Below are 14,455 nucleotides of genomic sequence, written 5' to 3'. Positions count from 1 at the left end.
ATTTAGTATATATTTAATTATTTGTACTACTCACCAAATGTATTTATTATACATATTTGGTGCACTAGTAATGATAAATGGGGTTATAAAGAAAACACACATTCTTGCCTCGCTCTCTGATGTTCCTTACTTTAGGGTCTCTCAATCAGTAGAGTTTGCTTCCTAAAGGTTTCTGGATTCACTCTAACTCAGTATTGCTTTCTCTGACTACCTAGAGACTACTTAGTGCTACTCCGTTTAGCAATTATCCAACATCTCCCAAATATGTATGTTCCATGAGATCAGAAAATTCAACTTTAAACTAATTTGGTGCCTCCCACAGGCCTAGACTTCTGCTCAATTCCAGGTAGCAGTGAAATAAATATATGTCAAATGATATATCTCACAGCTATGTTTATCTTTTGGTACCACCGAGTAGCTTAAACTGAATCAATTAGCTTTCTCTTCTCATTATCTTCAAAAGCATCTAGATAAAATTTAGTCATCCAACCTGAAGTCATGGCAAGAAAGAAACCAGGTAACATGGAAAATATCTTTCAGATCTCTAAATGAAAAATCAACACACACACACACACATACACATATATACTCATATAAATTTTATCTCTAAATAGTTTCCCTCTATCTTTATAAATATATTTATTTATAATCCTGATACCTAGGATATGCCCAAATACGAAGCTCAGGCATTTAAAAGAATGGTGACTCTCCTGATCCAACTTTAATACGTTCAGGGAGAACACTTATAAAATAAATGAAATAAGTGGGAGTTGAATTTGGGGGCAGACTATTTGTAAAAAAAATAGTAAACACATTCATGTGTGTGATTATTCCACAGCTTTTAAAATATGAGGGCTCCTTAGGGTAGGGAGTGCCTAAGACAGTGCTCACAATTTTTCACGGAATGTAAGATATCAAACTACGTTTGTTTATTAGCACATGCATTATGGTAAACAACACTTAGAAATGTGTACAGAGACTGATGATCTATTTAGATTTGTGGGAATGAGAATTAACAATGTCTATCATGTTTACAACCCTTATTAAAATAACTAGTTTAATTCAAACATTCAGAATACATTATTATTATTACATACATAATTATTATGAAAAAATCTCTATACGCTTGATTTGTTGATAGATTTGTTTGAAAGCTTTTATCTATTGTCTGCTACAAAGTTCTGAAATTAAGAAAATTTCAATGAGGCCACTAGATATAGCAATTAAACCATACACAGCTATCTGATAAATAGTCTCAGAATTATGAGTTCCTATCCTAAATATTTCTGAGTTTATTTTTCATTTGTATTATTATAATTTGCTCTTTTTATATTATTTGCATGCCACTTAACTTTAAAAAAGTTGAGATTTTTAAAACATATTTCATTCCTATGTTTATTAAAGTTCTGTAATAGCAACTTATTAATTACCTCAGCAAGTAAATATAAATGAAATTTGATTAGTTAAAATTCAGTAACTTTACTTCTTGCCAATATGCTAAAGAGTACCTGGTGCAATTCTGCTGTCAAATACCACAAAGAATGGATGATACTCTAAAAACTTTTGAAGTAGTAAAGGGGACACTTTTTAGACTGTATCTTCTAGTAGATTTTTTGGATCTACTGCCAAGATTTTCACAAAGTGAGACAGGCTCAAGAAAAGAGTAATTTATATATATTAAGGGTGTCAGGCATTGTGCTAGAAATTCTCACACAGTGTACCTCTTTTAATCATCACAATAACACGCAAAATAACCATTATTGCCATTTTACTTCTCTTAAAGCCTTGCATATAGGATCCACATTTTATTAGTTTTATACTTCCATTATCTGTATTTGACAGATTATACAGGTACGCGCACACACACACACACAATAGAAGGATGAGGAAACCGACTTATAAAACATTTGACTGATTTGCCCAATCCACAATTATTAAATATAAATCAAGTCTTTCTAGCCTTGAAACCCACAGCAAACCCCTTATATTTCACTCTTAATGGTAGCTTTCAAGGTAAGAATATTTTACTCTGTGTTCATGTAAAAATTATCTAGAATTGTGCTATTGATCACGAGTTAGTTACATTTGCAAAATAAATAAATATTAGGAGTATGGATTGATGTCTACATATAAAGAGAAGAAACTTATCATTTGGGGCCAAATAGCCTATTCATTTTTCTTGTACTTTGTAAAGATCAAGAAGGACCAGTAAAATGATTGTTTTCAGAACAATAAAGATTTCTCCTATCTTCTTCTAGTGTATGACATATACCAGCTACTTGATGAAGATTGCTGACAAAATCCTCTGGTTACTTATGTTGTTAAAGAAACTAATATTATGCAGAAGAATCAAAGATATGTTTTATCAAATTAAATACTTTCTCTTTACCACATATTCTGTTGCTTCTTCCTTAATTAAAAGTCAATACAATATTCCCAGATTTGTACAGTTAAAACAAAGACTATGAGAAAAACAATATGGACATTTAAATCACACAGATACAGAGTTCATTTTGAAAAATCAGCATCATGTTTCAATAGAGGAGCAACAAAATATCCTTACCTTAGAAAATTGTGCATTTATCCATTTTGTGAATGTTTTCTTTTGAACATCTTCTCTTTCATCTACAATGTAAAAAGATAGAAGAAAGACAAAGGGATAGCGTTAAGAAGCAACTTTGGATATCTCTCATATTTTACAACCAAAAAACTTTCTGTTAATATACATTAGTGTTATTTTATACTTAGTAGTAAATTCACTGATAATGAAATTGAACATGAGTGATGTTGCTACTGAGCATCCAAACTAAAATGAAATCTGAAAAATAATTGATAGAGTCAAGTCCATACTCATTCAAATACTATATAAAAGCATTAAAAAAGAGACTATTTATTAATAGTGGTGCTTCCCTGGTGACTCAATGGTTAAGAATCTAATTGCCAATGCAGGACATGTGGGTTCGACCCCTCAGTCTGGAAGATCCCTTGCAGAAGGAAATGGCAACCCACTCCAGTATCCTTGCCTGGGAAATCCCATGGACAGAGGAGCCTGGCGGGCTACAGTTCATGGGGTCACAAAAGAGTTGGACACAACTTAGTGACTAAACACCAACAAAACAACTATAATGAGTAGATACTCCAATAGAATCAAAATAAATAATTGTCTGTTGCTGCTAAGTCACTTCAGTCGTGTCCGACTCTGTGTGACCCCAGAGATGGCAGCCCACCAGGCTCCGCCGTCCCTGGGGTTCTCCAGGCAAGAACACTGGAGTGGGTTGCCATTTCCTTCTCCAATGCATGAAAGTGAAAAGTGGAAGGGAAGTCGCTTAGTCGTGCCAGACTCTTAGCGACCCCATGGACTGCAGCCCACCAGGCTCCTCCATCCATGGGATTCTCCAGGCAAGAGTACTGTTTTCCCCATTTCCAGTCCATGAGGAAATTATTTTTCCCTCCTTTGTAATACCTGCATACTCTAACACAGGCCCCTAACATAGCCTTTTCCCATTATAGGAGAGGTTTCCTGATGATCAGGATCATGTCTTGCTTATCTCTGTACCCCAGAACCTAGCATACTGTCTGCACAAATTAAGAGCTCAGAAAATATTTGATCAATATGTGACTACATTAGAGGAAGGGGGATCGTAAAACTACAAAATTTCTAGCACTTCTCTTCATCTAAAAGTCAGGAAATTTCAAATCAAAATGCAAATGATACTCTTCATGGATTATGTATACAAATATACTCAAAGGAAAATCCCCAAGGACTTCTTACACCAGGAGATTAGGGTGGAAAATTATTAAGAAAGAGCTTCGCAGAATTCAAGCTTCTAAAAATTATCTCTTTTTTCCAAAGCCGGAAGTTAGTATTAAGTCCAATGGACAGGAAAATCATCAATTGTGATTTATTAAAATGCTTTTTTGATGCTGAAGCTTATCTTGAAATTACTGTAAATGCAATCATATTAGTCAATGTTGAATAAATGAGTGTATGTGAGAGAGACTTAAAATTGAGACATTTCATATTTTATTTACATGGGTCAAAAGAACCCTTATTAAAATGCCCTCAGGAAACAACCTCATTTGCTCTCATATTATTTTTCAGTAGTCAATCTCCACTGCTTCTGAAAACAGATGATATACAGTAAACAATCACTTTCCTATGACACACGTATCTATGCATTAAGAATGTCTGTTTATCTTTAAAGAGTATTATTAATCCATAAGTAGATATTCTTAAGCAATATAAAAGAGAATAGTGGAAGAATAATAAACCTAAAACCGTTTTCCTAGATGAGAAAATGTTATTTAGCATCGCAAAATACTCCCTCCTTATTTGTGTTACTCCCACAAGCTACTGTGTATGGTCAAATATCAACATTATTCACACAGTAGAGGATACATGACAGCTATAACATAGAAATCTTTCCTTTGTTGACAAGTGTGAATAAATAAAACTAGGTACTAATAGCTTTTAAACCTAATCTAGCCTCTTTTGAATATTACTGCCATAAATCTAATATACTCTTTATAATAATAATAATAATAAATAAACAGAATTTCAGATGGTCAAGATTTAACCTTTTTCACGGACTTGCTATAAAGAAAGACAGGTCTGTACAGGTCTATTTCTCAATGGCATACACATATATTCACAAAACTTAATAACCTTATTTGAAATTCCACTTATTTTTCCTACATGTTCATATATATCCTATCTGTCAGACATGGGAGAATGAATGAGTCATTTGAAAGCATTCATCCAGAGGTTTTTAAAACATACCCAAACATCTTCACCAAAAGCTGAATATGAGGGTGTTTGAAGAGATTTGTTCCAGATGCTTTTAAATGAAAAGTGGGTAGTAAAGCAATATTTTTATTGTTTTTGATTATATGTACAAAGAACAATTTTTAGATAGGCCTTGAAGGCAGAAGGGAAACCTTGACATTATGTGCAAAATATGCATTTGCTGTGTAAAAAGCACTAAATGTGAGCTTCATCATATAAACATCTTCACTAAATGTATTCTTGTACCTCTTTTGCTTTTAATGCAAGAAAAATATGCCTTCCATGAGTTACCTGCTAATGTTTTCTTTTTGTATAGTAACATTTATTTTCTTTAAAATGACAAATAGTAATAATACTAATTTTATCATTATTATAAGATATAACATTACTATCTTATTGTTTACAAAGCTGTTTTACATATACTATTTCAATCAGTCCATATGTAATTTACCATTTTATACATTAAAACTACAAGCTCAGAAGGAATAAAACTGATAAGTGACAGAGATGAACTGCTATAGATTATTTGAATCAAAGTCCATGTCTTTTCACAGTGACCATTATGACTGTATAGATAATATGGACTACTACAAGGTGATTAGAGTCATAAAAGGTGAATATATGAACACAAATAAAAAATAGTCATGAAATTAGAGCCTTATTTTGAATAACCCAGGGTGTTCCATGTATGTTGTAACCTATGTGAATGACATCCTGGGATTTTAGAGTGAATAACCTGCATGTCTACATGTGTTTATCTAGAAGTGAAAATTGAACCATTTAATGATACCGTATGATTTGTTAATATTTTATATAATAATGTTCTTATATTTGCTAATTAATATTTGTTGTTTCAATTTTTGTCATATATTACTATGACAAAAATATTTTAACATACAAGGATCACCAAAAGTTATGTGTTTGCACATTACAACCCTCCCCAAACGTGAATTTTACTTAGCCACAATAATATTCTTCATTTTATGTTTTTACTTATTTTACCATAAACATCATATGGGCTACCTTTTCCTTTTGTTTGCTATTAGAGATTCCATCATAATGAACATCTTCATGAATTCTTTTCCAACTTCTGCTGTATAACAGTCTTAGAAGAAATTACTGAGTCAACATTATGGAAAATTTTATGGCTTTTACTAAATAATGTCATATTGCTTTCCCAATGGTCATACCAATTTTTAGTGGTATCAGAAAGAGTGAGTTTACATTGTTGATAGCAGATTTTTTGCTTGTATTTTTGGACAAATGTGGTTTTATTAGATACAAAGAGATAGTTGATGCTTGCTATAATTTGAATCTGCTTGATTACTAACTAAACAGAACACAATTTATACATTTATTTATTCTATATGTTTCTACTCTTTCCAAAATACTTGTTTATATTCTCTGCTCATGTATCTATCGAGCACTTGATAAATAAAATTAATTAGAATGAGGTCATATATTAGTAGTTTTTAAACATTTCAAGTCATGGATTCCATTTGATCATCTGATAAAAAAATAATAATCCTTTTCTACAGAAAAAAATGCCTATACACACATATTTACATACAGGTTCATGAGGTTAACTGACCTCCCTGCCAAAGATTCCATGAAATCCAAGTTAAAAATCACTATTGTAAATTAAGCTACTTACGCTTAGTCAATGAACAAATATATGTTCTCAAGTGGTCTTTTTTTCAATTCTTGTTTCATTCTTATTATGCTAAAATTTTACATTTGTATATAGTTAAATCTGGGGCTTCCTTGATAGCTCAGCTGGTAAAGAATCTGCGTGCAACACAGGAGACCCTGGTTCAACACCTAGGTCGGGAAGATCCTCTGGAGAAGGGATAGGCCACCCACTCCAGTATTCTTGGGCTTCCTTGGTGGCCCAGATGGTCAAGAATCTGCCTGCAATGTGGGAGACCTGGGTTTGATCCGTGGTTTGGGAAGATCCCCTGAAAGAGGGCATGGCAACCCAGTCCAGTATTCTCATCTGGAGAATCTCCATGGACAGAAGAGCCTGGTGGGCTATAGTCTAGAGGGTCGCAAAGAGTTGGACACGACTGTGTGATTAAGCACAGCACAGCATAGTTAAATCTATTTCTACTATAATTTATCATATTACTTAAAATTTGACCATTTTAAGCATGATCACCTATACATTCATAGTTAAAGTTGACACATATAAACCTACATACATAAATCATTACAGAGCTTATAGAGACTATTTTGATACGAGTATGTTGTTGTAGATACACAGTCTATAGTAGGAGATGTTAACATGAAATCATCAAGAAAGAGGAGAAAAGAATCAAGTGAAAATTCTTTTATCAGAAAGTGACTATATACTCCTATTTAATCATTTCAAGAAACATATATTTTATTTTATTTCCTCTAGGGTTTGTTTATGAGTGATTTTCTTCTACTAACACAAATATGCCTGAGTATAACAATATGAGATGCAAGGAAGAAAAATCCCTCTTAGAAAAATTTATATGAAAACTGTTCTGTGGAGATATCAAAGAATGAAGAACTACTAGTTTCTATATTGCAAAAAGTGACCAACATTTTATTTTATTCTCTCTGTGGGGAAAACTCATATAAAATTAGCTTTCTGCCATACACAAAAACTATATTTCATCTCAGAATCAATTAACCCTTTCTAATAAAATCTTTTTATTCAATAAATATGTTCTTTCATATTTTTTTACAATTAGTGTAAAGGGCTTTCACCCTGTTATTAACTTTGATATCCCTGAGACCCTCAATCCCCCCTTGAGACCCTCAATCCCCTATAAAAGTGGGATAATTAAATTGTGATCTTAGCAATTCACAAGAGTGAGTTACTGCACAAAAATGATACTGGGCAAGCTGAGAGAACATAAAATTAAGGCACTAGGTCTCAATGTCCATTGTAGAACTTATTAGTTTGGTGGCCTTTATTTGTGAATTGAGGACATTTATTGCTTTTTCACTCATGGAACTGTTAAGATGTCATGAATTCATTTATTTATATAAAATATTATATACAAAATGCTTAGTATATGCTGGTCACTGTACTAATTATCAAGAAAATAAACAAGATTCCTTTTTTATCAAAGTTCACAGCATAGTAGAAAATGATATATGATGGGTAAATATTTAACATTTTGCATAATTAAGGGTACCTACATTCAAAGGGTACTTCAGGAGTACAAAGAAAGGGATATGTAGCTACATGGATATTAGGGAAGACATGTTCTGGAAGGTGATGGCTATGTTTAATCTAGAAAGATGAGCAAAAATAAGGAAAGAAGAAAAGGTGCAAAGGGAAAGATGAATCTTATTGAGAAGATACCAAGGGCAAAGGCAGGGAGATAGGAAACCAAAAGCACATGCTCTCCAGTATATGCAATTTTCCTGCACTCTAAAATGGGAAGAAGGGAGCAGAATTGGATGAAATTACAAAGAGAGCTGGGAGTAAGATTACGGGTAGTCTCCATGACACGATCCCTTATATGCTACCACATAAGACAACATGAGTCAAATCATTTAAAAAATTGGGGGGAAAAACCCACCCAGTTATAAGAATATCAGAAATTATCCTTATTTCACAGGGCAGTTAATCACAATCTTTGCTAGGAAAACATTTTCTTTTAAGTGTTACCGATACTTTCTTGGGTGCTAGTTAATGTTAACTGAAGAGTCTCATCTCTTAAGTTACCCAGAAAATACAAGTTTAGGAGGAGAAGGAAACATTAAAGTTGAAAACAATTTAGAAATGCACATAGGGAAGAAAAATGAATGGACATGAGTTTATTTCACCTTAAAGAGAGGACTATTAAGCAATATGGAAGAGCTATCAGAGTCAGTCCATTCTCTGCTTCCACCAAAAACGAGGAAAAAGGAAATGAGAAATGCAGAAGATTAATGGTAAACATTAGATAGGATTATGTGATACTGTGGAACATTATGAAGGAAGGCTCCAAACTCAGGACATATTTAGAAAATTGGTTTACCATGTTATTAATGCTACAAAATGGCAATGCAAAGTGGAGGAGAGTAGACTGGAAATTGGCATGAAAAATGCTTCCATTAAATCTGAGTAATAGCTTTTGATCACAGGACTATAGAACATTGGGCCGAAGGTGACATTCATGGTCATTTTATAACGAGGTGGTCTAAAATAATTAAATTACTGTACAAAGAAGAGAAAAAACAGTGTCAAAAATGTTTTCTTATTTTTCACTCGCTGGACAGTCAGCGTAATACAGTTTCCACTGTTCATCATCCTATAAAAGATTTTCCTAATAACACTGCTTATATCCTTTCTAATTCCTAAGACAGTGATTATCTAGGTTATAGCTGTCTTCCCAAGTGGTAAGCATTGAAAGTGTGACATAGTAGAGCTCAATAAAGGTATTTTCAAGATACTGGAGACCAAATTTACTTTTCAGAACTCTCCTCATTTTTCTTCTGCACAGATACTGATTCTGTTAACTTGTAGAGAGAATTATGGTCCTCCAAAGATGTCCACATCTTAATCCCTAGAATCTGTGAATAAGTTTTGTTAAAATTTAATTGTTTTAAAATAGGCTAAGTATAAATTATTTTAAAAGAGAATTATGGTTGCAGATGGAATTAGATGTGCTAACCAGCTCATATTGGACAGCAAGATTATCTTGGGTTAGCTGGGTGGGCCCAGCATAATGACAAGTGTCCTTAAGAGGGGGAGAGAGAGGCCCAAGAGGGCAAATCAGAGAGATGGCAGAGAGACTTGGCCCGGTGTTGCTGGTTTTGAAGATGCAGGAAGAGGGTCATGAGCTAAAGAACATGAACGGCCTCTAGAAAATGGAAAAGTCAAGGAAACAGATTCTCCCCAGGAGCTGCCAGAAGGCACACAGCTCTGCTGACCCTTTGTGTTAGCCCAACGAGGCCAATTGCAAACTTCTGACCTGAAGTTCTGAAGAACTATTCAATTATAAATTTGTGTTGTTTTAAGTGGATACATTTGTGGTCATTTTTATAGCAGCAAGAGGAAACTATTACAGCCTTTCCTCTTTAAGACTATCCATTGAAGTGGCACATACATAGACACCTGCTAGTGGTAGAAATTCCACTGTGTAAAGGAATTAAGTTCCTACCCTTTTGGTCTTACAGCATAGTGAGAGAAACATACCCTAAAATGAAGAGATAGTAGATACACCGATAAGTTCCCAACTACAGAAAATATAGGGCTTTGTCATAAGCCTCTGGGAAGGGAACTAACTTGACAAATCCAGTGCCTCCTTGATGAAGTGACATCTCAGCTGAGTTCTGAATGTTAACCAAGAGTATGGTGGTTTAGTCACTAAGTCTGACTCTTGCAACCCCATGGGTGTATCCCACCAGGCTCCTCTGTCCATGGGATTTCCCAGGCAAGAATATCAGCATGGGTTGCCATTTCCTTCTCCAGGGGATCTTCCTGACCCAGGGACTGAACCTGCATCTCCTGCATTGCAGGTGTATTCTTTACCTACTGAGCTTCCAGGGAAGCCCAAGCAAGTGTACAGAAGCAAAAAAAAAGAAAAAGATTATAGAAGCATACAAGGTGGAAAAGAACTTAAGACAATAAAAAGAGCAGGTGCAGCTATTTGTATGTGAGAGAGAGTGTGTGGTCCTTTTGTGGAACTAGAGAAAGAGGAGGAGGACAAAAGTGGCAGAGATGAGTCTAAAAAAAAAGATAAACAAACAGCCTAATTATAAAGAGCTTTAAACTTTAGCTAGAAGGCAGTTAGAAACCGAACCAGAATTGAAGTAGGGCAATGGCAATATAGGTTTGCTTTTAGAAATGGATTTCACAGTATGAGCAATATGTTAGGAGAGGTTACTGGAATCATCACTGACTCAGTGGACGGGAATGTAAGCAAACTCCAGGAGACAGTGAAGGACAGAGGAGCCTGGCGTGCTGCAATCCATGGGGTCACAAAGAGTCAGACATGACTGACCGACTGAACAACAACAACTGGAATCAAGGAAACCAATTTAGCTTGCTATAACTAAAATCAATGTGAGAAGTGATGGTGGTCTGTACTGATGACTTACAGTGGGACTGCTACTGCAGCTAAGTCGCTTCAGTCGTGTCCAACTCTGTGCGGCCCCATAGATAGCAGCCCACCGGGCTCCCCCATCCCTGGGATTCTCCAGGCAAGAACACTGGAGTGGGTTGCCATTTCCTTCTCCAATGCATGAAAGTGAAAAGTGAAGTGAAGTCGCTCAGTTGTGTCTGACTCTTAACGACCCCATGGACTGCAGCCTACCAGGCTCCTCTGTCCATGGCATTTTCCAGGCAAGAGTACTGGAGTGGATTGCCATTGCCTTCTCCAACAGTGGGACTGGAGAGAGGTAAATACAGGAAAGATGTAATTAATAGGTATTAGTGATAAGATCACTACTTTTTTTTTTTTTTTTGGCCACACCATGCAGCTTGTGGAATCTCAGTTCCCAAACAAGGATCAAGCCAGACAATGACAGTGAAAGCCACAGAATCCTAACCACTAGGCTAACAGGGAACTCATAGGTATGACTGATAAGAACTAATTATTAATTAGAGGTGGAGGTAGGAAATTTGGGAGAGGCAGAGCCGATGATGTTAAATTACTCAAATTGGAGTCTAGAGTGCTCAGGAAGAGCCCTGGGTCTGTATATATAATGAGAGTATGAGAAGAACTGGGAAATAATGAGTTTGGAGTGTTTTGGGACAAGAAGGATATAGGTGGTAGGTAATCACATACTGGAACCTAAAGTACAAGAGAGAAATCCGAGTTGAAAATAAAATGTAGGAGTTACAAGGCAACTGGAAGGTAATAACTGAAATCCCTATCAGTTCCGTTGCTCAGTCGTGTCTAACTCTTTGCCACCCCATGGACCACAGCACACCAGGCTTCCCTATCCATCCCTCTAGTGAATGATATTACTAGAAAGAGTGCACAAGCTTTCTGAGCTTCTGAAATATCATTGATTCCTGGTTCACTTTCCAACACAAGGGCTGTCTGCTAATCTGTTCAAGTGACCTGTTCACCATTCACCCTGGCAGTGTTGGCATTCTCCCAGGATCCTATCTATCTTTTGTCTCTTGTCTTGTTCTACTATGCTTATTCTTCCTAAGCAAAGTGACTTCCTCTCTCCCTCCCCAACCACCACTATATATTGATACTGATGATACCTAAAGCTATATTTTTCATTTTGATTAATGTCCTGATCTTCACACTGACATAGCTGACTCCTGTTTATACCTCTATCTAGATGTCCTGCAGGAACTTTAACAATATCATTCATCTTCCCAAATAAATTCACACATCCAACTCCTCCTGCCAATTAATGGCACCATCATCCATCTAGTAACGAAATAAGTAACTCGTGAGTTAATATGCAAGTTTGAAAAATGCTTGTCCTGAGGTTAAAAGCCAGATACAAGGGCCTTCACAATCTGACGCCAAATGCCTTTCTAAACTTAATATTTATCATGCCTGTTGGCATTCACACACACACACCCTTTACCCATCTGCACACATACCTACCAGGTCTACCCTAGCCACACATGCCAAATGTCTCTGTGAATAAGCCACACACTTTCTCACTATAGTCCCTTGTACATGCAGTCCTTGGAATGTGATCTGAGAACTCTCACTCTTCAGGTCAAATTCAAATGTGAAGAACTTTCATAATCACCCTTATCCCCTTGGCAGAAGTCATCAATCAATTCTTCTGATATATACGTACTCTAGTATTTTTCAAACTGTATTATTAGTATCATAAATAGTTTACTCTCTTCTATATAGCATCTTACACACCACCCATCACCCTCTATACGTGACCACACTTAGAATGGAGCATCATTATGTCTTTTTAACTCCTGGCACTCAACATGGTATCTTCAAGCAGAAATAGGTTCTTAATAAGAACTGGTTGAACAAACCAAATGATTAACTATTCCATAATTAAATTCTACTCTAATGAGTCCCAGGCTAATGTTTTATTTTTCTTGCCACTTTGCCATACTGCTCAAACTGCTCTGTTAATTACACACTTTCTGTCTTCATTTCCAAAAATATCCATTGAGCACCCACTAAGTATAAAATCATGTTTCAATATCTTCTCTCACAATTTGGTATTTGGACTGAAGCACTTATTTTCATCACTATGTGGAATGAAAAATAGAGAATATTTATTGCAAAAAATTTACTTTGATTTTTCTAGGTGAATTACATTCTGGAATATAATGAAATTGCTCTTTACTTCCTCTTGACTGTTGTGGCTTCTAACACAATGTAAGATGCTACAGATGACCTGCCTGACCCTTTACCTCCCCTGAAAATGTTACTTCTTTCTCATGTAGGTCAACTACTTCTTATGGTAGGGAGTTGATGGGTTCAGATAATAATTTGAACAGCTGTGTCAGCTTATACTGCATGAAAGTTCCCTCCCATCTCCTGGCACTTAATCATAGAATTTATGCTATATTAGCAACCTAGAGTTATGGTCGGAACCTTACATAATCATACCACTGCATATTCATAAAATAACCAATAATACCATACATATTGAAAACTCAATGCAAAAATTGCAAAACTATTTTTGATCATGGTTATAGAATTTACCATGAAATGGGCCTAATAACAATGAAGCTATTGTTATTGTAACAAAGAGAAAACTGAAACTACAAGAGTATACAAAAAGTTAGTTAGGAGAGTTAGTTAGCATGAGTTAGGAGAGTGCCATGTGGTAGATGCTACAAATTCCATTCTGACATCAAGAATATGTCTCAGCTACAGTAAGGGTCAGTGCTTAAACATGTTTGTTCCAGCATCAAATAGCCTGGCTTCAAACTCCAGCTCCACTTCTCACTAGCTGTATGACCGTAGGCAAGTTACTTATCCTGTCTGTGCCTCATCACATCATCTGTATCATGAGAATGAAAACCCTGGTACAGAATTGTGAAGATGAAATGTGACAGACCTATGGTGCATATTAAAAGTGAAAATTTAAAGAAAAATCAAGAGAGAAAATATTTACAACTTTATTGCTGGTTACACATTTTCAAAAGCAGAGACATTACTTTGCCAACAAAGGTCCGTCTAGTCAAGGCTATGGTTTTTCCAGTGGTCATGTATGGATGTGAGAGTTGGACTATGAAGAAAGCTGAGCGCCAAAGAATTGATTCTTTTGAACTGTGGTGTTGAAGAAGACTCTTGAGAGTCCCTTGGACTGCAAGGAGATCCAACCAGTCCATTCTAAAGGAGATCAGCCCTGGGTGTTCTTTGGAAGGACTGATGCTGAAGCTGAAGGTCCAATACTTTGGCCACCTCATGCGAAGAGTTGACTCATTGGAAAAGACTCTGATGCTGGGAGGGATTGGGGGCAGGAGGAGAAGGGGACGCCAGAGGATGAGATGGCTGGATGGCATCACTGACTCGATGGACGTAGTCTGAGTGAACTCTGGGAGTTGGTGATGGACAGGGAGGCCTGGCGTGCTGCGATTCATGGGGTTGCAAAGAGTCAGACACAACTGAGCGACTGAGCTGACCTGAACTGATACCATGACTTGTTGTGGGCTGTCTGTATAAATTGCATTACCTTGCAAAATACACACAATTTCTAGGTAGGAGTCATATTAACAGTATGACTCCTACCTAGAAAAGTATTTAT

The 14,455-nt window shown here is 35.9% G+C and overlaps 1 protein-coding gene across 9 annotated transcripts in view; it reads right to left on the bottom strand.

Moving 5' to 3' along the window:
• The window catches only part of DMD (dystrophin), a 2,362,639-nt gene that overhangs the window by 2,046,292 nt on the left and 301,892 nt on the right, over window positions 1-14,455 (bottom strand). For all 9 annotated transcript variants that reach the window (XM_070783459.1, XM_070783466.1, XM_070783462.1 and 6 more), the window contains exon 2: window positions 2,564-2,625. In XM_070783459.1, the coding sequence (XP_070639560.1) occupies window positions 2,564-2,625 (62 nt within the window). The remainder of the gene's footprint in view (window positions 1-2,563; window positions 2,626-14,455) is intronic.

The sequence above is a fragment of the Bos indicus genome, chromosome X (assembly GCF_029378745.1).
Source record: "Bos indicus isolate NIAB-ARS_2022 breed Sahiwal x Tharparkar chromosome X, NIAB-ARS_B.indTharparkar_mat_pri_1.0, whole genome shotgun sequence".
Taxonomy (NCBI): domain Eukaryota; kingdom Metazoa; phylum Chordata; class Mammalia; order Artiodactyla; family Bovidae; genus Bos; species Bos indicus.
This window is presented reverse-complemented; position numbering and strand designations above follow the sequence as displayed.